We start from the raw sequence: 25379 nt of genomic DNA, 5'->3' as shown, positions 1-25379 counted from the left end.
GTTGATCTTCTTTTATTTTTAATTGATCTTCTTTTATGATTAAAATGTTTACTGAGTTTTACCTAGCATTAAGAACCCCGAGAAAAACATCTATAACAATTTATGTATATTATAAAAATTAAATAAAGACTATGATTAAACTAAGGAATTGATCTTCTTTTATGATTAAAATGTTTACTGAGTTTTACCTAGCATTAAGAACCCCGAGAAAAACATCTATAACAATTTATGTATATTATAAAAATTAAATAAAGACTATGATTAAACTAAGGAGTTGATCTTCTTTTATTTTTAATTGATCTTCTTTTATGATTAAAATGTTTACTGAGTTTTACCTAGCATTAAGAACCCCGAGAAAAACATCTATAACAATTTATGTACATATAAAAATTAAATAAAGACTATGATTAAACTAAGGAATTGATCTTTTTTTAAAAACCTAAATCTTTTAATTAGACGTTTATCTGTTTGTGACTAATTTAGTCGTGAAGCGCGATTACGTTTTACAAAACTCTGAACTTAACTACAATACTGACAAAAAATTATTATAGAAATAAAATTTGTAAATAACAGCTAAAAATATTAAAAAACATTGCCGTCTGAAAATATGTATGTTTTATTCTGATATCCTCACTTTTCAATTACTTTTTTGAAAATGAATTCCAAATTATTAGCTCGACTTAAAACAGTTCTGTTACTGAAAAATTATAAGAATTAACAAGCACGTTTGATGTTGAATTTTTCCATCAATTAAAACCTTCTTTCAACAAAAATTAATTGACAAATTATATGGAAAAACAGTTTTAGTTTAAGTTGTTATATTACTCTGAACGTATTAAATAATAGATAAAATTACCTGAAGAACAGTGTCACAGATAGAGTGTAGTTAAGATTCTTTCTGGCTGGTGTAGGTTTGAGAAAAGGTTGATCTTGTCCGGAGATGTTAATTTGGTGTGGATCACTTATGCGACCTGATATATGTGTATAACAAGGATTGGCGAAATACAGCATAGGAATACTTTGAAAATTGTGGACATCTACTGCAATATGGCTTGATGAAGTGTTATTGGCGAACTAACTGGTGTTTATGAAGAAGCAGGAAAACCAAAGTTGGCCTACAATGTGCGCCTTGTTTTGGATTTTGTAGAGCTGGAATCGTACTAAAATCCACTGATCTCAATAAATAACTAATCCATATTTTCTCCATAGATTAAAGAGAAACACTAGTTTAAAATATTATTTTATTGCTACTTTATTTTGGCAAGATTCAATATTATCAAAGTTTTTAGACAATATTCTAACTATGGAAAACAACGACACCTAGTACCTATCTCTCATTTCTACTCCATTTTTGGGCCCTTAAGTTACTAGAATTTAATGAACAATTTGAAAAAATTACTTTAATAACTTTCCTTCCTTTTTATTTTAAATATTCTATTTTTAATATAGTGACATTAACAAATGTTACTAATTTCAATGTAAGTTTGTGCGGTACAGAAATGTCTCTTGGTCTGTTTACAAATTTCAAAGAAATCCCCTGAACTTCTCAAAGAGAATTTCCATTTTCTTGTATTGAATTACGTCTTTGTTCTCGATTAAGATTCAGATGATTGGATATGTACTAAATCATTATGAAAATGGGTGAAGAAGGATTCGACGTTCATCTCCTCACTATACTAATTAGTAGATAAAATGAATGTTTGAACGTGAACTCATTTCTTCTGAAAATTATGGTCCAGTATTTGTTTTCAAATATTGTGGATAACATATTGCTTAGGTAAGATAATAACTCATCGAAAATGTCATCCTATCGATTGGGAACTGGCATAGAACTTTTTCTCCCACTTAATAGCCACTTGAATATTTTGTCCTAAGCCAACCTTGCAACAATTTAGAAAAAAGTTGTCTTATCACTAAAATTTATTAAAAAAAACTAACTAATTCAATCACGAATCGCCAAAAACACTTTTATTTAATGATCTTCGTCCATTACACTTAACACGCTGCCAATATACTACCGACATCGCTCTTAATTTGGCACTTAAAACTATTTATTATAAACATTACTCACGAAAATACCAGATTTCGCCAGGTGTTCACTGTTTTTATTGTAGAATGCAGTTGTTGTTTTGTGTACTGTTGTTACACTAAGTGATTGTTGATATGGTATCAATGTATTGAGTGTAAAACACCAAAAGCCTGAGGATCAGAAAACATAACTAAAAAGCAAACTCTAAACTTTAATTTTGATATTACTTTAAATATGTAACTAATATATTGTATCTGTCCTCCTGAAAATCTTAATTAAAAAGCAAATTCCAAACTTCAATTTTGAAATGACTTTAAAAATCTAATATAAAGAAATATGACGTTTCCCCACCGGCACATAAGTTAAACTGATAGCAGCAGCGTAAAGGTTATAATGGCCGATACTAACCGTTGCCTACTTGATATTTTATTATTATTAAAAATCATTTCATGAATATAGATAGTTTTTTATTTCTTGTAAATTTTAACTATACGCTTGAAATATTTTTTAAATAATTTTAATAAAATTAATGTACATATATAGAATACTTAATTACGTCACACGTAGATAGTGACTGTGGTCTTTCGAAACTAAAATAGTATTAATTATTAAATAATTTCTAAGTTTTTTTTTTTAAATTTAATTAAAAGATTAATGTCTAGATTAATTTTTGGATTTTAAGTAATACAAGTTTTTAATAAGATGAAATTATACTGGTAAAATTTTGTTAAAATCTTCTCGATAGATTTTCCTGAATTTTGGAACTTTTTATTCAATACTAAATAACTATGTATATTTAATATTATATCAGTGTTTGAAACGTAACTTAAGTTTAAGGGCCAAATGAGAGGGAAGGTCGAAAGACAAAACCCCTTTGAAATCACTTCACAGGATAATGGTTTTCAATAAAAATGTTTGAATATTAAATAGACAGGCTACACACTTTGAAGTAAATAGTTGCAGCCTGCTACTTTTTTTTTTTTTTTTTTTTTTTTTTTTTTTTTTTTTTTTTTTTTTTTTTTTTTTTTGGCGCATCAACAGCTGAGGTCATTAGCGCCCGGAGCTTTTTCCAGTGCACTGCCGGCCTCCGGACAGTGTTCTCTCGTTACAGACAACACTGTCCATCACCGGACAGTGAGCTGTAAGAAGCTCCTAGGAAGAGAAAATCTAAGGGTCAGCTGCTGGATTCGAACCCGGGACCTCCGCGTGGGAGTCCAGTATGCTAACCTCATAGCTAATCCCTTCCCTCTGCAGCCTGCTACTAATATTATATCAGTAGTTGTGAGTCAGAAAAATGGAAGTCTGAGACTGTTTCACTGTTTAGACTAATCACGTCTGAAGACAAAATCTCATGACTAATTTGTCTCATACCGATTACGAGTAATGGACTAAAGGTTACTTTTTAATCATGGAATTTATCATACAATATAATGAATACAGTTTTTATGCTTCAAAAGTTTCATATAGAGGTCCTGTAGGTGCCACTTACTATCTGGTAGCTAATTTGTAAACTAAGGATTATATTTTTAATTTTCATGATCAGCTATTTTACTTATAACTTGAAATATATAAAAATAAGTAAAGAGTAATTGCCTATTTTTTCAAGCAGGCATTACGTCCAACTACCAATTAGGTGAGGACGGAGGCGACTAGAAAACATACTTTACTGTAAATTTCTTTTATTAACCACTAAATAAAGACCGGGAATCGAACCAAGTACCACAATACATATTAGCTTTACAGGTCTCGCCTCTAACCGCTCAGCTACCGTGGCGCACTGAAATGTAAAAAATATACAAATATTTAAATAATGAGATTTGAATTGATTTAATACATTTTTGTAGCTTACTTTATTTGCCAAATGTTTATGGCGAAGTCCTTCTTACTTCTCAGAAAAAGAAAGTGTTAGTTTTGTGATTTTAATCTTTGTTTATTATAATTTTTACAGTTACGATGTCATCCTGCTTATCTTTTAATGTTCTTCACTGATAAAATCTTTGAAATAACAACTCTTGGTAATAACTTAAGGAGTAAGAAAAAAAGCTTAAAAGAAATATAAATGTGGAAAAATATATATATTTAAAAAAATTGCTTTTGCAGAGCGGAGTTTTTATGGCCATATATTATAAATTTAATTATGTATTTGTTATTGTTATTAACAGCATTTTTGTTTATTAAATAAATGTAATTTTTTGGAAACTTGTTTTTTTTTTAAATAAAACTTGAGATACAATGAAAAGACTGGTTACTTTTTCGTATTTACATATCTATCATAAATAAAATAAAAAGAAAAGCAAACGTATATAAAAAAAAATTATTCAATAAACCAGGTAATTTACGTGATAAAATATTACAATTTTATTTATGATTAAAAGACGGAAACAATAATATATTAAAAGATCTAGATATAAAAAGGAATTCAACAAAAAAAAAAAAAATTAATGTATTTTTTAAAAATACCATTAATTTCAATGTAAAATTACAAATCCATAAATCTAGTGTAAAGGCTGCTGTATTACACTCTTTCAACGAACTTCATAAACAATTACTTGTTTTGAATTATTCTAGGTGAAAAATAATTTTAAAGTTTAATTTTTCCAGAAATAATTATTGTTTTTATTTTAATAATTTAAACCGCCTATTATGTGTACTTCTTACGCTGCATTTTTTTAAAAAAGGGGGGAAAAAGTTGAATAAAAAACCAGAAAATAATTCATTTTTGCCTAAAACCAAAAAGCTGAAATATATACAATATTTGTATACAGTTATAATACTAAGAAAGAAAACAAACAAAAAAAAAAAAGAAAAATATCTAAATATAAGAATTGTCCAATGGTTCATCGTCATCCTCATCATCACTCAGATATTTCTTACGCTTTCGACGACCTCTACCTGATTCGCCAGCGCTTCGCCTTCCTTTTATTTTCAGCTTCACTTTCACAGATGATGTATCCGAGGCGTTATCATCTAATTCAGCAGCACCTACACGAAAAAAAAAAAAGAAAGAGAATGATGAAAAACAAAAAATGGAAATCTTAATTACTATTCATTATTTTTTCATCCTATGGAAATTTTTATGTTTGTCTCGTAGTTTTGTATTTTGTCTTATACAACCTAAAAATTAATAAAATACTTGTAAATAAGAAATATTAAATATCTTAAAGACTGTTTATCGATATTTTGTAAGTCTAATGTTAATCAACATTACAATCAGAAGGAATGTTCTCCGTTGCTTGGCTGCTTTGTCAGTCGCTTGGTAACTGAAAGAAGCTGTTTTGTAACCTTCAACATTTTAGGTTTCCCATTTAAATAAATTTGCAAAGTAAGATATTTAAACTCGAAAGTTTTGTACGATGTAACATCCTACAAGTTGAACACCATTTATTATTTCAATATATAGGTGATTGTTTTGTATGAATTTACTAATTTGAAGTTTTATTTTTACTTTTTATTGACATATTAACACGGAAAAATGATTTAATGGGAATACTAATACAAAACTTTAAACTTGAGTTTACGAACAGCTCTAAAGAAAAAAACACTTCTCAAAATAAATATGGTAAAATAAATTGTTTCATCACTTCACTTACCTTTTGAGCCTTCATCATCTGAATCATTACTGTCCTGTTCGACACGTTGGCGAGCATTAGTAAAGACACTTTGTAAAACTATGGAATCCTCGTGTATTAGTGAAGCTTCCTCATTATAAGTTTGAGCATTTTTACAAAGCTGCATGAAATCCTTTTCAAGTTCATCAAAATCTACATACTGAATAAACAGGAAAATAGAATTATTACAATTTAAAAAGTTTACATATATTTAAAAACACTGAGTAGACAGTTTGAACGACTTGCTCTTACTACATAGTCGAGAGTTTAACTTATCCGATACTTCTAGCTCAGTATTAGATGGTAAAAAAAAAAATCTATTTAAAATTCATCTGGATTGTGAAACTGCACATAACATCCAAATGGCACTTTTAATCAAACCCTATTTCTCTCCGAATGAATTAAAACCAATTTTTATAGAAAAATAATGCAAATAAAAGTTATTGATCTTCGCTAGATTTTTGTATACTTTCCTAGAAATGCCTTTAATAAAATTTTCCTATAAAAGTTACAAAGAAAATCTTAAGAACTGTTTTAAAGAAAATGTGAAAAAAATTACTTCAGTAAAATGCTGACTTTTGTCTGAGGGATTAGATAACTTTTTTGTTGACATGGGATAAACCAATCGAAATACTATGTTTAGCGCTTTCTATGATTATATTCTTCTTCTTTTTTTAAGTTTAAATATGTATAGATTAAAACTTAAATTTCTAAATCCAACAGTCTGAACCTCTGAACGATATTTCCATTAAATAAAAATCGATATCAAAAATTTAAAAAGGATCTCAATCAATACATCTTCACAATCTAAAGGGGAATATGTTCTTTAATTGAATGCAATTTTCTTATTTCTGATTGTGAGTAAATGTTTGTGAACATTTTTATGTAAACATATGGTTATGTACAATACGTTGCAGTACAATTAGTGAAAGTAGTAATAGTTAAAATGATAATTATAAATAACTAATTATTTACCTTGCACTCTTCAACTTTTGCCAGAATTTTTTTAATATCTATAGGTTTTTTAATTAATTCATAATAATCCGGATATTTGTGCTTAGATGGAAGCTTCATAAATGGTTCACTCAAAACTCGTGAATCACTAAAAAAAAAAAGAAGAAAATTATATCATTCACATAAATTAACTTACAGTACAGTAAATAATTAAGAATTAGGTAATCTTTTACCTGTCAGTATATTTGACAACAATATTCATCACCGTTCTCATCTGTTTCCGCAATTTACTCTCCGAAGCTGAGAAACGTTTCCGCTTCACGGGTTCATCATCGTCATCATCTCCTTTCCGTCTCCTTCTGCGCTTCCTCACTTTTATTTCTTCTTCCTCTTCCTCTTCATAATCGTCAATACCTTCGTCAATTGCCTGAAATCCATTTCAATTATAAATAATTTGTTCTATAATAATAAAGCAATAGTTTTCTCCTTGTTAACGAGAGACTCATTAATAGCTAATAAAAATTAAAATACCTTAAGCCATTCTTTCTCAGTAAGGCTGTCAGTATAGTCAACCTCCTTTCTTTGCCTGTTTCCACGTCCCATTTGTACTTCTGATTCCTCATACGTCCAACGTTCAACCTAAAATAATCAAATATAGATGTCAATATCAATGTACGTTTCTATAAAGTTTAAAATTAAAGGTTACCTCAACGATAACATCCTCCTTGATTATTAGAGAAAAATATAAACAGTAGAACGGTATTTCCGGTGATACACAACTTCGTAAAATTTTACACGATGGCAATAATTTAAAAGTAAAACTACCAATTAAAGAATCAAAACAAAGTAGATAGCAGCTATACTTGACGAACAAAAAATGTTTTAACTATCCAGATATTTTTGGAAATACGTATTCCAAATCATTACATACCTCATCATCATTTTTAACAAGCCAGTCTGGAAGTTCCGCTTCTTCTACCAGCCTGGACTTTCTGTTCGGACCTAATTTCGCTTCTTCTCGCCGCCTTTCCAAATCCATGCGTTGGAAAGTTTCAAATTCAGTTTCACTTCTGGCAATCATCTGATTGACTGTTTCATCATCTGGGACTTCATTTTCCTTAAGAAGAAAATAAAGTGAATTAATTTTAAACAACTATACTTAACTATAATAAATGTTTATAGGTAAATAAATAGATATCTGAGATGGATATCTCAGATATCTATTTAGTTATTATCTATTAAATAGATAGATAACTGATAGATTTTAACAAAGGTAATACGTACTTCATCATCGGCATCATCTTGATGAAGAATACTCTGCAAGAACTGTTGCCGTTCGGAGCCTGTGGACTTCTGATCAAACATACCCGCTTGAATAACTTTCTCGTCCATATTTAATTTGTATCTTGCAGCAGCCAATATACGTTCTTCTACAGAATTTACGGTCATCAGACGTAACACTCTGACTTCGTTCTGTTGTCCAATACGATGAGCTCTGTCTTGGGCTTGTAAATCCTGATTAAAAAGAAAAGATCTAAATTTAACCAAACAAGTTTTTGTTTTTGTTTTCAATGTGTAATAATAATTACTGACCTGATGTGGATTCCAATCAGAATCAAAAATAATGACCGTGTCGGCGGCCTGTAAATTCAGTCCCAGACCACCAGCTCTAGTGGACAACAAGAATATGAAAAATTCACTTTCCGGATTATTGAATTTTTTTAGTAGATCGCCTCTATCTTCAGATTTTGTGGTACCATCAAGACGTAGATAGAGGAAACCACGCCAGTTCAAATAATCTTCCATGATGGTCATCAATTGGGTCATCTGACAGAACAGCAATACTCTGTGATTTGTAGCTTTTAGTTTTGGTAAGATACGATCGAGTAGTTCAAATTTGCCGGACACCCGATATAAATCAGGACTGAAACAATAAATATATTATCAATATTAATTATAAATCACAATAAAACCTGTAAAAACTCTTTGAAGTGCTATGATTTTCTGTACCCAGAAACTCCTCCGATTTGTGGACCAATGTGATCACAGTATTTCTCTTCAATGTGATGGAACATAAACGGATGGTTGCAGAGTTTCCTTAGCTGTACTATGGTGTTCATCAAAGCTTTAGCACCTCCTTTGCCCTGTTTACCCTTCTCCGAACCATCAGTCAATAGTACACCTTTACTCTGCATGTGTCTGAGAGAAGAGAAGAAAATAATTACACATTAAATCTTTAATTATAAGAAGATGCATCTAGATGTTTATCTAGAAATGATTTTCAAATTACCTGTAAAGGACACGTTGCAATCCTGACATGTCACATTTAACAATATATTCCACTTTGTCCGGTAGTTGACTTTCCACTTCCTTCTTCAACCTTCTCAACAGGAACGGACGTAATACTTTGTGCAAACGACGGATGATCAAAATGGTTTCCTCTTCATTCAATTCCACCTACGGTAAATCGAAATAAGCACCAAGAATCAATTTAATTTGCAAAAAGAAATAATGAGTTTTGTTGCAGCATTGTAGCAACAGAGTATGCCATCCTAACCTTTTCTCCAGTCGTTGCAAAAGGAGCATTAAACCATTGTTCAAATGTGGAACATGATTTGAAAATAGACGGTAGAAGGAAGTTGAGTAAGGCCCAAAGTTCTGGTAATTTATTTTGTAACGGAGTACCAGTGAGAAGTAGTCGATGAGGTGCCAAGTAATGTGTGTTCAACACTTGAGTTAATTTACAATGATGATTCTTCATCCTATGTCCCTCATCGATGATCATGTACTTCCAGTGAATCTGTAATTATCACAGAACAGTATCGATAAAAATAAGAAATACTAGGGTAAGAAATATTATTGCCAATTTCAGTCATAATTTTTTATTTGTATTAACGCCAAGCATTCAATCTTTGGACAAAGTCATCACATATTTACAGGAACAGATTATAAATTACATAAACTTGGTGAAATAAAAATTAGTTTACACAATTGTTTACCTTATATTTATGAACCATTGAAAAATGTTTAAATAACGGGTGTTTGCTCGAAACGATGGCGATTATGGTCCTGACTGAATGGTCGGTTTTAAAATGTTCTTGTTTCTGTCAAGATATTACTTTATGAAATGTCTTGGCATACCACATAGATTGTTTAGATTATTACTTACATCTGACATACTATCTATTATTAAATGTTAGTTATCTAAATACTGACATCAGAAACAAGTCATACCGACAACTTAATACCTACATAAACAGTCAGCAACAATGACACCAACTTTTCAAAGAAAACATCCATAATATAAAACAAATTGCAAATGTTCATAAGATAGAGTTAAATAATTATCAAGTAATTCAAACTGTAATCTGTTCCAATAAATTTGTTCCACAGTCCTAAAGATTACCTAGTCCCTAGTTGAAAGCTTGATTTTAATACAAATAAAAGCATTATGACTGAAGTAATCTTTCTTACTCTTTGATTAATGAATCATCACCTCAAAAAACATGAAAATTACTCTACGATAGATTACCTTAGCAAGCACAGCTTTATCTTTTATAACGTATTCATAAGTAGTAAGAAGTACATTGAATTTCGTGGATCTCATTTGCGATTGTAGGGTTCTTCTCATTCCTGGAGATCCTTTGTAGGCCACAATAAAAACTGATGGAGCCCACTTCTCAAATTCCAGTACCCAGTTAGAAAGGGTCCTGAAAGAAATTTATTAAATATTGTTTTAAATGAAAGTTAAAGGACACCCATGCTGTTTATAAATATAGTCAAGAATGAATAGTTTGTTATACCAAATTCATCAAGATTTATTACATTATAAACGAAAATAAAACTACTTACGACAAAGGTACAATAATCAGATAAGGTCCGTTAACTTTTTTCTTTTCCATTAAATAAGTTAGAAGACCAATAGTTTGAATGGTTTTTCCGAGACCCATCTCATCGGCCAATATTCCATTCAGATTATTATTATACAACGAGACCAACCATTCTAGTCCTTTAATCTGATACTCCTTCAATTTACCATTGATCATGATGGACGCTTGTTCAGTAACAATTTCATGCACGGTGTGTGCAATGCTGCAAATTTCAATAAAAATTCATATTGACTTTGTGATCTCGAGTACACGATCTAAAGAATTATAATAAACTCAAATAATTTTTGAGAGTTTTTGCTAGTCCATGGCAATAAGAGGGTTAATCGTAATTTTATGGAGTGGAGGTAGGGTTAAAAAATATTTGTTTGTAACATATGTAATTTAGTTATTTTTATATTATTTACCTGTAATAAGTGTGTTCTTCTGTTGTATTCTTATACTCATCATCTTCTACTTTAGCCTTCTTGATAACCGTCTTCACTTCATCTTCCGTTGCTAGTTTCTTGTTCTGCTTAGTTTCTGTTCAAAAGAGTTGAATTGTTATAATGCTAATAATCTTTTGAAGGTTTTTCTTCCCTAGAAATTGTTTCCTTAGGGAAAACTCTTACGCATTGTTACTTGGTGTTCACTTCAAGGAAAATGATAGCGGTTCTAACTTACACATTTCGTCAAAATCATATTTAACATCGTAAATCGTAGGAGAATCATAAGTAAATCTTAAAAAAAAAATAGTGACAGTAAATCGAAAGATAACCAAAAGGAAATCCTATGTAAGAGAGCTCTAAAACATTTCCTGTGAAAGCCCGTAATTAACATGGGTAAAGAATGCATTTCTTCCTTACCTACCTAAAATTAAAAATAAAAAAGCGAGTTCTAATGATGTTTCATGTGGACGACTGTGGGTATCACATACGCGCTAAAGTGAATATCTTTAGTAACAAAGGAAAATGAATGGTTCGAAAATGTTTCAAGTACCGCTCTAAGTTACCGCTATATTACACATGATGGGCTTAGACACTGAGCAATCACTAATGCGTGCACAAAAAAATAAAAATATATAAATAAATAAGCCGAGATTAAGGTACCCGTCGGTGTGAAAGCTCCTAAGCGAAGTATTTTGTTGGTAATTCTTAATTATAAATACTTAATTTAGGCCAGAAGTAATTAAAAAAGTAGCATTACTTTTTAAACATTACTCTTGTATCACTCTTCTTCAATATTTTTACTTTTTAAATGCGCAAAGTTTATTTTATTCGTAATCATTTATTAAATTGATTACATGATCTCTCGTACTATGCTTTGTTTTCGGATTGGTTTTGTACTTCCAACCATCATCACAGATAAGTTCATAAGGACCTAATGTCTCAATCTCTGATAGTGGTGGAACATCCATCGGAAGATGTAGGCACAAAGAAAACCCTTTTTTGTTACTCATCCCAATCTTAGAAACTTTACCATCAACCAAATATGTAACTTCAATATCTTACTCACCTTCGTCTTCCTCAATTTCTTCTTCTTCTTCTTCCTCTTCGTCGCTGTCTTCAAGAGGTTCCCAGCCAGGATTCGCTTCAAGCCAAGCTCCCAACTGGCTAGCCAAAGGAGCGTCATCACCTTGAAGTTGTCTTCCTGTAAAAACAAAAAATATATGTATACCTAATACATGTACGGTACTTTAATTAGGTTCTTTCAACAACCAAGAGGAGAGAGAGTGGGTAACAATCCATTTTACTAAGTTCTATATCGAATTAAATTTCGATTTAGTCTAATTCTGGATATAGCTCTGATGCAAAATGTTCAAAGAATGTTCAAATTACTAACCTGTGGCCGTTTCTACGACTGATACGTGTAAATCAGACATTTGCGAACTTTCATCATTTTCCACACCACCATCTGGTCCATCCAACCTCTTCTTTTTCCTCTTCTGAAATAAACGTCTTGTAATAAATAAAATTGCAAAAAAATTTAAAAAAAGAAGAAGAAATTTTTGATGTAGCAGGAAAAAGAGGTGGAGGGGAGTTACAGTGTTACCATCTCCATAATTCAAGTTTAATTTCAAAAATTTAGTGACACCGTTAACCTTACCTTTCTTTTCTTTTGTTCTTCCTGTTCCTGTTTGCGTTGCTGTTCAAGTTTATGTTGTTCTACCAGAGCAGTCAAGTTTGCAATATACTCGTCAGTTTGGGAAAGAAGGAATGCCAATCTTTTATCCTTTTTCTGATCAATCAGTTTCCTATGAAATAAATAGTTATTAAGAAAACACTCATTAAAAGAAAAAAAAATTCTGACGAAATATAATAATTATAATGAATGTTAATGAAGAAACAGCATTTTACCTGTAGCCTTCTTCATCTTCAGCCATCAATCTTCTCATACGTTCCTTTTCTATCCTTTCTTGCTCCTTCTTCTGTTCCTTTTCTGCATTAGCATGGTAGTTCATCACCGCTTTGTTTAATCTAGCAACTCTGGCCATATTATTCCTGTGATATTCCCTAAAATCTTTGCAATGTTGTAGTACCGAGCTTAAGTATTCCTGAAAGAAATTAATTTTTATATTACTTTCGATAATTAAAACAAAATATATACAAAAAATTGGATAATTCATTGCTGGTCAAGTTTTATACTTCAAGGATGATGTATGCCAGCTAGAACTTTATGGGCTGCATACCCTTTGATTGAGAATAATAATAAAGAAAGACAGAAAGAAACAATTCAATTAATAACCTGATGTTTCTGCCGCTTCTTCCTTTCTGTTTCCAATTTCTGTTGTTTTTCCAATTTTTCCGTTGCTCTAGCTTCACGTAGTCCTTGCCTCTTTGTTCTTTTGTAAGCTTTAACATTTACAGCTGTTTCCAGAGTAGTATCTTTTCTAGTACAAGCAATAACCTAAAAAATAAAAATAAATAAATAAAGTAAAATAAAAAACTCCTAAATAGAAGAATCATCTTTAAAAATAATCATTTTTAAAGTCGCTGTCTATTTGACTTGCTATCTTCTACCAAGATATCTACATTATCTACATTTCTAAGGTTTTCTTAAAACACTTACTTCAGCCCTCAACTGTCGTTGGAAATTCAAAACCCTCAGCGCTCTTAATTCAATTTGCGCTTTAATCCTCAAATCTTCTGGCATTGTGGCAGGCAAATTATTCAGTTCTTCCATTCTATGTACGATACGTGCTGCAACCCTTTAATGATAAAGCGAAAACAAGTTTAGAATAGTGTGAAACAATATTTTTTTTTTTATTTAGAAAGACAGCTTGATAAATAATATATTATAGTCAGTTTTTATTTTTGAAATCATATTTCACAACCAGAAACTAGTAAAAGTTCTAAAGGAACTATTAAGGTGTTCGAAAATTATGATGTCAGACATGTGCTCATAAAATTGGTATATCTGTACGAACAGATCAGTCAACCCGATTGGCCCCCAACGAAACTTGAAAGAAATCTACCTATTTTCTCTTTCATGTAGAATAAGAATTGGATCAAGGCCAAGTGGACGAGGCATTGTGGTGATACGATTCTGTTTAAGAGTCGTAGTAGGAGGCTGAACTGGAGCTGCTGCAGGCGGTTGAGGAACGGCCGTCTGTTGTGTATTTAAACCCGGCTGGGGAACTGGCTGGCGTATCTGAGTCTGTTGAGGTGCCGCAGGTCTTAATCCACCTGTGGGCGCTGGTCCTGTCGGTGGAGCCATCTGTCCTGTCATCGGCGACTGTATAGGTGGCTGGCCTCCAGGAGGTCCTGGTGTTCTCATGGGTTGTTGCATCACTCCGTTGGAATTGGCGGATTCTCCTGTTTCCCCTTTAAAACAAAAAAAAATTATAATCAATGTTTTGAAGTAAAATAGTTTAGAACTAAGCCAGTGTTACAACTACAATTTGCAGACCACACGAAGTTTAATTTGTATAAGACAAAGACAGGTTCATCTACCGGGTACTTTTGTGTAAGACATTTAGTTCACAATTATTACTATAATTATTAGAAAAATGATAGATCTATCCATTGCATAGCACTTTAGAAAGTAAGTATTACCACTTCCCTTTTTTTTGCCCTACAACTAAGTTTCCAGAAAAAGAGTTTCGAAAAAAATTACAGGATTTATGTGAATGCAATCATTAATAAAGGAAATCGTAGCAACTGTTTTTCAGCAAAGAGAATAAGTAAAAAAAATCGATTTAATTAATCACGTTTCTTCAAATTTGGAATTTTACTTGAACATTAATTTTCAATTAACTTTTTCTTCAAAAAAAAAGTCTCTATTTGAACTTATTACAAAAAAGTTTGGTGGAATATTGAAGAAAATAGATTCAATTTAACTCAGGGGACTCGATATAATAATATGGTACTTCCGGTTGTTCGATTTGTTAAAGAAAAAAAACAATAAATAAATAAATAAATCCTTATTACAAGGTCCCCTGGCGGCAAATGTACGAATTATTAAATTTGAACAACTACTTCTTGAATACATAAGGAATACTAGTAAGTAAAACAAAAGTAAAAAATGAAATTTACTGCAATCCTTTTAAATCGGAACGTGTGAACTTTATTTGAGAAACTAATTAGAAAATAATGATCCAGATATTTAGGTTCTGTGCAGTATTTGCCTTTTTTTTTAAACTCTGTCACATGTTTAAGAAAGACATCTATCTATTCTTATTGCAAAGAGATAAAAGTACTTTAAAATGGATTATTAGAGAATACTCACTTCCTTGTACTGCTAAAGCTAACTGCTGTGAAAGTGGTTGATTCCTGGCCAACAATCGATAAGCCATGATTTGTACCCTCAACTGTTGTAACTGGGATGCACTGAAGCTGTGCTTAGCTGGACCGGGAGGTCCGCTTTCATTCCCAAAACCAGCCTGAATTAAAAAAATTAAATAAAATATTAATAAAAAGAAAAAAAATCTGGTATGAACACTTTTTTTCCCCCAATGTTCTCAATATTCTAACACACAAAGAATAACAATCACTTTAAACAATAATGACGCACGAGAGAAAAGCCAAACAACTTTTCTCCTCTCCAGAAGTACTCACAATTGAATTTTCTTAGAAAAATGTTCCATTAAAGTTACAGATCAGGTCTAGAGGCAGGAGCACTTAACACAATAAGTTTAAAGCAAAACTTTGAAGCTGTTTTTAGGAAAAACCTAAAAAACTTGAAAATATATTCAGTAAAGTGAAATTACTAATTTTGCACTAAAAGCAAAATATCAAATATGAACCTCCTGCCATTGTTCCCTTTTTTTTGCGTGAAAACTCGAAATAGAAAATCTACACAAAAGCAATACTTTCTCTTAAATAGTGAAGTAAGGGAAAGTAAAATTTTATATCCAACTTTTCTTCAACTACACCAATCCAAAACTATAAATTGTAAAAAAGTAAACTGTACAAGTTTACCTGTCCAGGCGGTCTGGGAGGTTCCATATTCGCTTGACGGGCACGCAACGCCAACAACTGTGAATATCTTGGATCTTCTTGTAAACCTTTCTCTTCCATTGAATCAATGGCTCTTTGCAAGGCTGACAGATTCTCCTGCGGTCCTCCACCACCGGCCTGTTAAATAGAAATCCTTTTTTAAAATTAATTTTAATTTTCACCACATAATCGATATAAACAATAAGTAGGTGAAGAGTATAGTCGACCAGTTAGACATTGACAAAAACACTGTGCTAAGGTACAATTCAATCAAAGCGCCAAGTTACTACGCAATTGGTACACCGCATAGCTAATAAATATGTGCTGTGTTGTAGACTGTCAGTCGTAGATTTGGGTTTAGTTTAATTATTTGTAGCATTCCTTGTTTATTGCAACATGGAGGTCGCACATTCGATGTAGCAGCTTACATTATCAATATAGGGCAATTATTTTGTATTATATGCAGGAAGGGAACCTAATCTTCATAAAAACAATAATCGTGGAAATATAGCACTTTTTACTTAACATCTCTACACTGAAGGAAGAAAAGATTTGAACTAAATAAGTGTTGGAAAGGATGTAAAACTCCAGGAAACTGGAATGTCAGAGCAACTGAGGCGATCTAAATCCTTGACCGAGAACGGAAGAGATGTTAAGGAATAGAATGTGAAAAGTTATCGGTGGCAAATCGGAAAAACATCAATTCACGAAAATAGTAGTTCTTTCTGATGAACTTCAACAATTAATACTGAATGCCATTTGAATGACAGTTCAGACAATCACTATTTCCTGAGATTGCTTATTATTACCCGTAGGAGGAAGTTCTACAGTGTAGGATCTTGCGTCTTTTCGCTTCTATTTTTACCTACAAGTTTTGCGTACGTAGTTTTGTTTAAATTATATTTACTCTTATTATATCTGTCTCTCATGATTTGACCAAGAAAAAAAAATTAAAAATATAATAATGACTTTTCTAATAGAAGTTGAAAAAACGAGAGGTATCTTTATTGATCTTCATAATTTATACCAATATTTGTTTTTGTCATTAATGAATAGAATGAGGCCATTAAAATAATGACAAAAATGTGACCACTCCAATTTATCTAAGGGAGAAAATTCGACAAAACATTGTTTGCAAAACGGTAAACAGTGTTATTAAATAAACAACATAAGGTCATTCTTTGACCCAATTTGCAGATTTTTTTTTTTTTAAATAGTTAATTAAATATATTTGTTTGTGTGCGTGAATTGTTGAATAAATCACATGATCGATTTTTTCATAACTTGAAATTTGAAGCTAATTAGCGAAGATTACAGTGCGGATGAATAAAGAAATACATATCACTGAACAAAAAAAAACAGAAATCGATGTTCATAGATACATTTTATATACAATACTACAAAACAAAGCCCAGGGATAAATAGACAGTTCGATAACATCTCACTTTTTCATCTTTATTGAGCCTTTCTCTGACCTCCTTCTTCTAATAAAGTAACCCTATCCTAGAGCTTGTCTAAGTGTTCCCCATCACTATTTCTGGTGCTTCGTTAGGCCTATATTATGCGGTCTTAAGGAATAATTATCTAGAAACGGTTTAATTATTCCATTTTTTGGTTCAGTGGGGATCTCGATTAAGGACGGCCCTATTGCAATAAGATGATACTGCATCTTCTTCTAATTTTCAATAAATGTTTTTTTTCTTCTCTCAACTTTGTTCCAATACTTTTTTTTTTACAACTGCACAAGTTTGCATGAAGTAACTGTGGTAGGAGCAAAAAATGAACATAAGAATGGACCAGCTGTCCCTGACAACCTTACGAGATAGATACACAAATAGTGAAGAATGAGAAATATGCAGGCGTTAGTTAGTGAATGAGATGAAGGCATTTACAAGCAGAGTTGAGGGAGATGAGAGTAATTACTAGAATAACAGCACTGGACAGGGAATTATTTTACACGAGATAAAGTCCAATTGTAATTAAGTTTTGAATAAAAGCAATTACAATTATTGTAAAGCACCATAGTCTCATTACATTATTTACAGACCTCATATTGTCAATTATTATTAGATAAACAAACGTCTCAACAACGGATGCATTACTGGAAAGGTCAGTTTCAATATCAAATGAGGCAAAAACCCTCTCTTAAAAAAAAATGTTATTTTTGAACATAAGCAATAAATACATGAAGAGTAAACTAATGTCATAAAACTAGCAATGTAAAACAAACTTAACTACTTCCTGATAAGATAAAAATTATATATAATACTATTGTGACAGAAAAGTAAATCCTACAGCGATATCTGAGCGATAACGAAGCGTCTATTTTTCAAATAATTTTTTGAAAAATTATTACAAACTAAAGTCATTAGCGTCAAATTAGATAACATATGAGTAGATATTTAAAAACACCTTTGAGTTTGGATTTGGGATGAGAGTCTTTTAAATATTTATCTTTTGTCTATGTGCACGGATATATTGCGAGAGAGATTATGTTTTAATTTTTCAAAGTACTGTACAAAAACAGTGGTCCAACTCAGATTCTATTTCCTTTAACGACACAATATCGAAAGCTACAATTTTTTTTATCGCTTTACAAGGAAGTAAAATATTTTAATAACTTAATTTGAATCTTCTAATCATCTTCCCTCACCTTATGAAATCTGTGAGAGCTAAAGAAGAGAGGGAATAAATTTTTGACGTCACACTGAAATAGATACAAAAAGCGAGTAATTTGCTAAATTATTTGTAAATAAGTGGTATAGTAACCAAAAAAAGGAGGGAAAAAAATGATTCAAATCGATATCGAATTGTGCTATAAAGTTCTTATGGAGGCTATCGACAAAGCTTCTGAGGTAACATATATATTTGTTTATGTTAAATTTGTGACAATAAATTCCTCAATTTATTTAGATTTTCCTCCTAATGAAGGCTTAAATCTTCAGGCTACATAAGAGATTTTATAGTACTTTTTACATGTTCATTTATACAACCCTATTAATTATAGTTCTTCTAAATTAAATATTAATGAACAATAGATTATTTAATTTCATTTTGGTTGCTTAATGAACTTTTTCTTTTGTTTTTTTTTTTTTGTAAAGAATAAAGCGTAGACTAAGTTCTGCAGAAAGTAAGCTTGTAAACTTATCTGTAATCTCTCTAATCTCAGTGATTGTTGGAGAATCTTCGACGGACTATACGTATCTTCGTTGTAACATACGCATGCAATCGTTTCAACGTATCGTAAGTCGATTTTACTATCTACTACAATTACACATTTTTTTTTGAGGAACTGTTTAGGGTTAGCAAAAACAAAAACTACAAAAAGGATAATTCGGATAGACGCTAGTAGGAGAGCATGTGACATGCTTTAAAGTCTAACTTGATCATTAGGAAAATGTTAAGTATTGATTACTTTTTGGCAATTTTTTCTAAAAACTGCTCTAATATTTTTCTATCCTAATTTACTTAAACCTTACTACAGAAATGTAGTCTTCAAAATGATTTAGAAGGATTGCAAGTCGAATGATGAAGAGCCGTCATCATTTCAGTGAATTAATGATTTTAACGGCAGCAAATGTGTTTTTTTTTGGCTTAATTGTAACATAAAATTTTCTTTGGATGAGCTTACTTGATATTAAATTTAAAGGAGAATTCTTTGTTACATTTCTATTTAGTTTATTAGAATAGAATAAGTATTTATTATAATATAATAAAATAAATATAGAAGTATAAATGTATAAAACATTTCAACCTTCTTAACTAAGTGAAGTAAGAGAAAAGTTAGGAGAGGAGGATTGGAATGCAAGGAAAAGAGGAGGAAAAACCTGTAGCAACTAGTTTATTAATTAATAGTTTGTTATCTAAAGATAGAATTTAAGGGAATCTGTAGTAATTTATTAATTAATTAATTAATTTATTAAATTTAGTAATTTATTTTTCCCAGATAATATTTTATTGTGCGTATGTAAGTCAGAGAAAAGTATTGTCTAAATTGTGACGAGGTTGGAGGAATTTACTGTCATTACTTTAATGTGCAATTAAACACAGTTCTCTCACCCCCGACTCTTTCACTCTGTTGACAGATGGTACTGAAAGGATTCGAAACTACAAAAACAGTGGAACTAAAATCTGCCTCATGTGATCTTGTCACAGAATTTGATCGAAACACAGAACTATTACTCATACAGACTTTGTCACAAGCTTTTCCAGATCATAAATTCATTGGCGAAGAAACTACAGGAAGAATTAAATTAACTGAACAACCAACCTGGATAATCGACCCAATAGATGGGACAACAAATTTCGTTCACGGATATCCACACTGTGCTATTTCTGTTGGCCTGTCAGTTGACAAAGTGATCATTATCGGTGCTGTGTGTAATCCAATTATGAAGCAACAGTTTACCGCTATTAAAGGAAGAGGTTCATTTTTGAATGGGGTAAAACTTAGCACTTCAAAAGTTGAAGGTAAATTATAAACAGCATTTTGTATGTAAATGCAATTTCTTTTTTTTTTAATACAAAAAACATTTTATTAGAAAATATACTATTCCAGAACTGAAGGAAGCTCTAGTGGGATTAGAAATCTCTATTGGGGCATTTCCAGGTCTTGCTGAATTGTTCACTAAGAGATACAGATCTTGTATACCTCGAGTTCAAGGGTAATTATTTTCTTATCTATTAACAAATATTTCCTTATCTAAAACAAATAGAAATCGCCCCAGCTAAAAATTTAAAAAAACAACCAAGTGAACTCATACGACTTCCAGTAATAACTAGATTTGATTTTTAACTTGAGTATTTTAATAAAAATCCTCAAGATTCTAAATCCCAGTTTCAAAAACAAATTTACTTCTGTAAGGGAAACCCAGAATAGCCCAAAACTGACACAAAAAAATTATATATATATATATATATAAAAACTAGACCTACGAGTGAGTAGTGAAAAATTTTGAACATTAGAGAAAATGGTGAGGAATTTTTTCAAGAAAGTGTCAAGAGTAGTAATAAATCACTCAAAAGTGCTATGTCCGATTAAGTATCTCATTAAACTAAAAACTTTAGCGACAAATGCAATCCTCCTTGATAAATAAAAGTTGTAGATTACAAAAGACGTAGATATGAGATTTAATTCACCATAAGTAAATGAGATTGTTAACGATCAAAAAAATATTCAAATCTATTTCCTGTGAAAAGAAAATCATATGAAAATTTTGCACGAACCCAATATTTTCAAAAAATAAACAGTGAAAAATTGAAGGCGTACTGGAAGTGCATTTTCATTAAATAAACATGACAAAAATAATTTCAGACTTTAAAATATCGCTGATAGTATTAACCTAGAGTTTTCCATTTAGAGTAACAAAAATATCACTGAGAAAATTTTTCTTGCCGTAGAATCATCTTAAAAATCCCTTAAAGGCAGAAATTTTTTAAAGAAACTCATTGCTGTCGTTTCGAAAAATTGTAACAAAGTGGATGCAGCAGAATCAGGGTATTGTCCAAGAAGGCTAAGTGTTCATCTCTTTCCTAAAGAACCTTAAACTAAAAAAAGATTTCTAAAGTACACAGTTATGTGAGACGATAGATAGGTAACAAAAATTATTAGAGCCACCTTCCATTAAAATAGAAAAACAACAATAAATGAAAGCTATCAGCAATCTATCAGCTGACTTTATGAAAATCTTTTCAACAGCTCAATGAAGTTATAAATTTTGATCCCAATACTTTCCGTTATCATGAATTGTAAATATTAATAATAAATACATAAATTATTTAATTTAAAAAATATGGATTAAACAAATTTTGCCAAATGTTCACTTAGGAAGAAGTGCAGTTAAACCTAAGCCCTAACCCTTACAAATAAAGAATGTACTAAAAGGTTTTTTTAAACAAATTCATTTAAGAAGCAGTAATGTTAGGTTTACTACAGAACATTTTCGAAATAATGTCCAGAAGTACAAACTACAAAAAAAAATTGTGAATTTCTTCATACAAAATTAAGACACAAATATCTGCAACAACAAACTAATGCTTATATTTTTTGTTAAACAAACTACAAGTATCACTCGACATTTTGATGGCACGTCCTTTTTATATAATTTTGTTTGTTTGTTTGTGTTGCTTTAAAGAATAAGAAGTCTAGGTTCGGCACAATTATCCTTATGCATGGTGGCATCGGGCGTCTGGGATGCATATCACGTAGAATATTTGTACCCTTGGGACATGGCTGCAGGATCCCTTATTATTACAGAGGCTGGAGGAAGTGTACTCGATGTGGATGGTAAATATATGAAGCTGATATAGATATGCCATTAAATATGGCCTTTAATTTTTTTTCTCCCCAAACTAAGAAATAATTTTTGTTATTTAGGCAGTAATTTTGATGTGGAATATGGAAGATGTATTGCTGCAGGAACGGAGTCTCTAGCAAGAAAACTAGTCGAAGTATTTAGAGTGGATTAAGTGTTAGAACCTAGAATTATTTCTTATCTGTTCAGGAAAGAAAACAGTCCAAGGGAGGAGGCAAAAATGTTGCTCAAGATTCTTCTTCAGCAACTCTTATAATAAAAATGATCACATATTCTACTAATAAAAAAATACAAATTTACAGGAAATACTAAGGTTTGCACAAAAATAATGAAACATTACAAATTTGTCGCGTTGACCAATACTTTGTCTACTTCAAGATCAATGAAAATGTAAATTTAAAGTCACAAATAAATACAAAATCGTCAGAAACTTCAAAATAAAATACCTACAACAAATTAAAATTTACCGACGAAAAATTTAATTAATGAAAAAATGAAAAAAAAAAATCAAGTGTGCAAACTTAAAACGCTTTACCTTATTTTCACAATTGAAGCACACGTTTTAGAAAGAATCTCAGAAAACTCTTTTCAGAACCTAAATGGTTAATTTGAGTCAGTTATAACTGTAGATGGTGTCATAATTACTATTAATAGTCTACGCGCGGAAATAAACCTTAGCCTATCTACCGTTTAGAAGACAATCTGTGTCTGCGAACCCAGGCTTTAAACATGAGAAGTTGTGAGAAGAGCCAAAGTTTACCAATGGATACGCTAAAACCCAAATAGTTGCATCCAACTAACTTTGCAAGACCTGTGGGGTTATGAATGTTGAGGCTGTCAGGAAAAATTTGCTTGGTTGTTAGGAAAGATAGCTTTCAGAGATGTCCTTGGGAAAGTGGTCTGTGCGTTTCCCTTTAAAAACATTAGTCAACTCTTTCAAACCCTACAACAATCTCAACTCCAAAATCAATTTTAAATTGTCCAGAATTATTGATTTAAATGTATTAATGCTTATGATTAATAAGTAATAAAGACGTTGTTTTCATCAAAGTGAAACAGTAAAAAAAGCTATCTAATAAAACAGTTCTGTACCTGGATAACACCTTGTTGATGCGGGGGTAGTGGATGCTGTTGAAAAGTTTGTGTTCCCTGTTGCATGGCATGCTGAGGAGGCCCACCACTGGGGCCGTTCATATGCTGTGGCATGGGTACAGGCCCCTGAGTAGGTCCTCCTTGATAACCAGTTGGACTGTGCGGGTGCAGCTGTGGTCCTGGAGGACCCATCGAAGCTCCGACTTGCTGTGACGGAGGCGCCATGGCAGGAGAAGGTGCTTGTTGTGGAGGTCCCATCGGCGATGGTGCTTGTGGAGGAGGCATTGGGGAATTCTGGGGCTGAGGCGATGGACTCGCCATTCCACCGCTTTCACCGTCCATCAAAAATGTCTTAACTAAATAACAACAAATAAAATAATTTGAATTAAAAGCAAAGAACGGCTAAGAAAACTTATTAAACCTTTTCTTGAATATAAAATGATGGAAACTCCACAAAAATCTAAAAATACTTTTTCATACAATTTACTGTACTGTTATCAAAATTTGACCGTTTAAAAAAGAATAGAGTGCTCTAAATTTCATATTAAAGGTATAGAAAAGCATTAAGGCAAGTTGATTACATGTTTAGATCCGCATTCTTCGGCAATATCACTTTAATTTAGAGGTGATCCAAATAGAATACACTGAATTCAATAAATTATTGATTATTAATAAGAAGTCTACATTTGGGTCGTGACATTAATTTAAAATGGATTTATCTAAATTTTAAAGCAGACTACTATTATTTTAAGTGCTTTCAAACGTTTAACTTAAGGTCACAAAAAAAGTAAATTCTCTACATTTATGTTATATTTTACACCGAGAACAATACATTAGCGCTATCTAAATAACTGGGAAAGTCAGTATTGTTAATGGGTACGCGTTTTAAACATTTAAGGTAAAAGGTATCTCTTCCATTTCTCATAGCTACTATTAACACAAATAACATTTTCACACCTTTTTAGTATCAACAATCCGCGACAAAATACCCTATTTTAATGGTTAACACCAAGGAATTTACTAAAGACCGACCATACTGAACTTCAACCAGAAAAGGCTAAATTTCCAGGCATTTGCATTTTGTAAAACTGATGAAAATCTCGATGTTTTTCAACATTTTACTCGCTGTGAATTTGGATTTTTTTCAACTTATTTTAATCTTTCAAAATAAGAACAGCATAATAAAATAATAATAAATAAAATTTGGTTTATAGCCTGTTCATGACAGAAATGGTAGTGGAGGTGCCAACTTTATATATGGCCAAAACTAGTTAATTTCAAACAGAACTTCAGCTAAAACCAATTTAGCAATAGAGAAAAACACTACTCTTCTCTGTACTAATGCATATTCACGGGACATCCCCCAAAGAAAAGGTGTAGCTATTCAATAGGAACTACAAAATAAAGTTACGCTGTTCTTTAAAACAATGAACAAAATACTAGAGACATTATTTCTTTGTAATAATTAATTAAGAAAACAAATTCCTGAAAAATATAATGTACATAAATACTTCCATTTATATTTAGAGCTAGGATAATATAAAAATACATATTATTGAAAGCTTCATTATATTTTCAGCTCTACGATGGTAATAAATTAAAGTCCTAATCTAAAAATTAAGAAAACAAGAAGTGAAATGAACCTTGAAAGGAGCTGAGCGGTTTCATTGAAGACATCTACCGATCGTACTTGTTGGTCATTTTGTAAAACAATTCCCGAAGTAATTTTCAAGGATAAAGAAAACTTATAATCTTGTTGAAGTTATGTACTCGATAGTGATATAAATTCACTTCTTAAATCACATTCTAGTCATAGTTTACATAGGGAGTAAACTAACACATGAAAAAAAGGTCAAGCACATTTCATATAAAAGCTAATATTGAAAATAATTTGTAAATAATCTAATCGTTCAGTTTATTACCTTTTTACTTTCGGCAATTATATCCAATAATGAAATAAATTGTACGCTAAAACAAAATGAAATCAATAAAAAAAGTCCACCTCACTCACAACAAGCTTTTAACATGGCGGCCATGACGTCACATAAGGTCTCGGCTTGACTAGAATTTTCAGAGGC

At 31.3% G+C, this 25379-nt stretch overlaps 2 protein-coding genes across 7 annotated transcripts in view; one reads left to right on the top strand and one right to left on the bottom strand.

The window, feature by feature from the left end:
- Nucleotides 1-25379, bottom strand: part of LOC141451431 (ATP-dependent helicase brm-like) — a 26100-nt gene extending 721 nt beyond the window's left edge. The window contains exons 1-26 of one of the 5 annotated variants that reach the window (XM_074122903.1): nucleotides 24945-25079; nucleotides 23302-23657; nucleotides 15878-16033; nucleotides 15186-15339; nucleotides 13933-14281; nucleotides 13527-13665; nucleotides 13203-13364; nucleotides 12815-13011; nucleotides 12564-12711; nucleotides 12300-12402; nucleotides 11973-12107; nucleotides 10886-11000; nucleotides 10444-10683; nucleotides 10124-10301; nucleotides 9149-9391; nucleotides 8882-9048; nucleotides 8602-8790; nucleotides 8185-8515; nucleotides 7876-8106; nucleotides 7523-7708; nucleotides 7123-7230; nucleotides 6825-7018; nucleotides 6613-6739; nucleotides 5620-5797; nucleotides 2072-5011; nucleotides 857-1160 (exon numbers count right to left, since the gene is read on the bottom strand). In XM_074122903.1, the coding sequence (XP_073979004.1) occupies nucleotides 4842-5011; nucleotides 5620-5797; nucleotides 6613-6739; nucleotides 6825-7018; nucleotides 7123-7230; nucleotides 7523-7708; nucleotides 7876-8106; nucleotides 8185-8515; nucleotides 8602-8790; nucleotides 8882-9048; nucleotides 9149-9391; nucleotides 10124-10301; nucleotides 10444-10683; nucleotides 10886-11000; nucleotides 11973-12107; nucleotides 12300-12402; nucleotides 12564-12711; nucleotides 12815-13011; nucleotides 13203-13364; nucleotides 13527-13665; nucleotides 13933-14281; nucleotides 15186-15339; nucleotides 15878-16033; nucleotides 23302-23657; nucleotides 24945-24978 (4590 nt within the window). In that variant the 5' untranslated portion in view covers nucleotides 24979-25079 and the 3' untranslated portion in view covers nucleotides 857-1160; nucleotides 2072-4841. Of the gene's footprint in view, nucleotides 1-856; nucleotides 5012-5619; nucleotides 5798-6612; nucleotides 6740-6824; nucleotides 7019-7122; nucleotides 7231-7522; nucleotides 7709-7875; nucleotides 8107-8184; nucleotides 8516-8601; nucleotides 8791-8881; nucleotides 9049-9148; nucleotides 9392-10123; nucleotides 10302-10443; nucleotides 10684-10885; nucleotides 11001-11972; nucleotides 12108-12299; nucleotides 12403-12563; nucleotides 12712-12814; nucleotides 13012-13202; nucleotides 13365-13526; nucleotides 13666-13932; nucleotides 14282-15185; nucleotides 15340-15877; nucleotides 16034-23301; nucleotides 23658-24944; nucleotides 25080-25223 lie in introns of those variants that run through there. The other 4 variants (XM_074122960.1, XM_074123068.1, XM_074122840.1 and 1 more) reach the window with 4 other exon arrangements.
- Nucleotides 18593-22498, top strand: LOC141454494 (uncharacterized). Of its 2 annotated transcripts, none has more exons than XM_074128820.1 (5): nucleotides 18593-18750; nucleotides 19981-20365; nucleotides 20454-20559; nucleotides 22030-22181; nucleotides 22272-22498. In XM_074128820.1, the coding sequence occupies exons 1-5, from the start codon at nucleotides 18685-18687 to the stop codon at nucleotides 22361-22363; spliced, it is 801 nt and encodes a 266-aa protein (XP_073984921.1). In that variant the 5' UTR covers nucleotides 18593-18684; the 3' UTR covers nucleotides 22364-22498. The 2 variants fall into 2 exon arrangements, with proteins under 2 accessions (XP_073984921.1, XP_073984994.1); XM_074128893.1 differs by lacking the exon at nucleotides 18593-18750 and adding an exon at nucleotides 19094-19138.

Source organism: Rhodnius prolixus, unplaced genomic scaffold (assembly GCF_049639745.1).
Source record: "Rhodnius prolixus isolate KJV_2025 unplaced genomic scaffold, Rpr scaffold_1, whole genome shotgun sequence".
In the NCBI taxonomy this organism is placed as follows: Eukaryota; Metazoa; Arthropoda; class Insecta; order Hemiptera; family Reduviidae; genus Rhodnius; species Rhodnius prolixus.
This window is presented reverse-complemented; position numbering and strand designations above follow the sequence as displayed.

Bases quoted from the DNA above. Each gene is read 5' to 3' on its own strand.
- LOC141454494 (XM_074128820.1), top strand. From the start codon at position 18,685: ATGATTCAAATCGATATCGAATTGTGCTATAAAGTTCTTATGGAGGCT. The intron at 18,751-19,980 runs GTAACATATATA...CTCTGTTGACAG, and splicing joins CTATCGACAAAGCTTCTGAG to ATGGTACTGAAAGGATTCGA. The intron at 20,560-22,029 runs GTAATTATTTTC...GTTGCTTTAAAG, and splicing joins TGTATACCTCGAGTTCAAGG to AATAAGAAGTCTAGGTTCGG.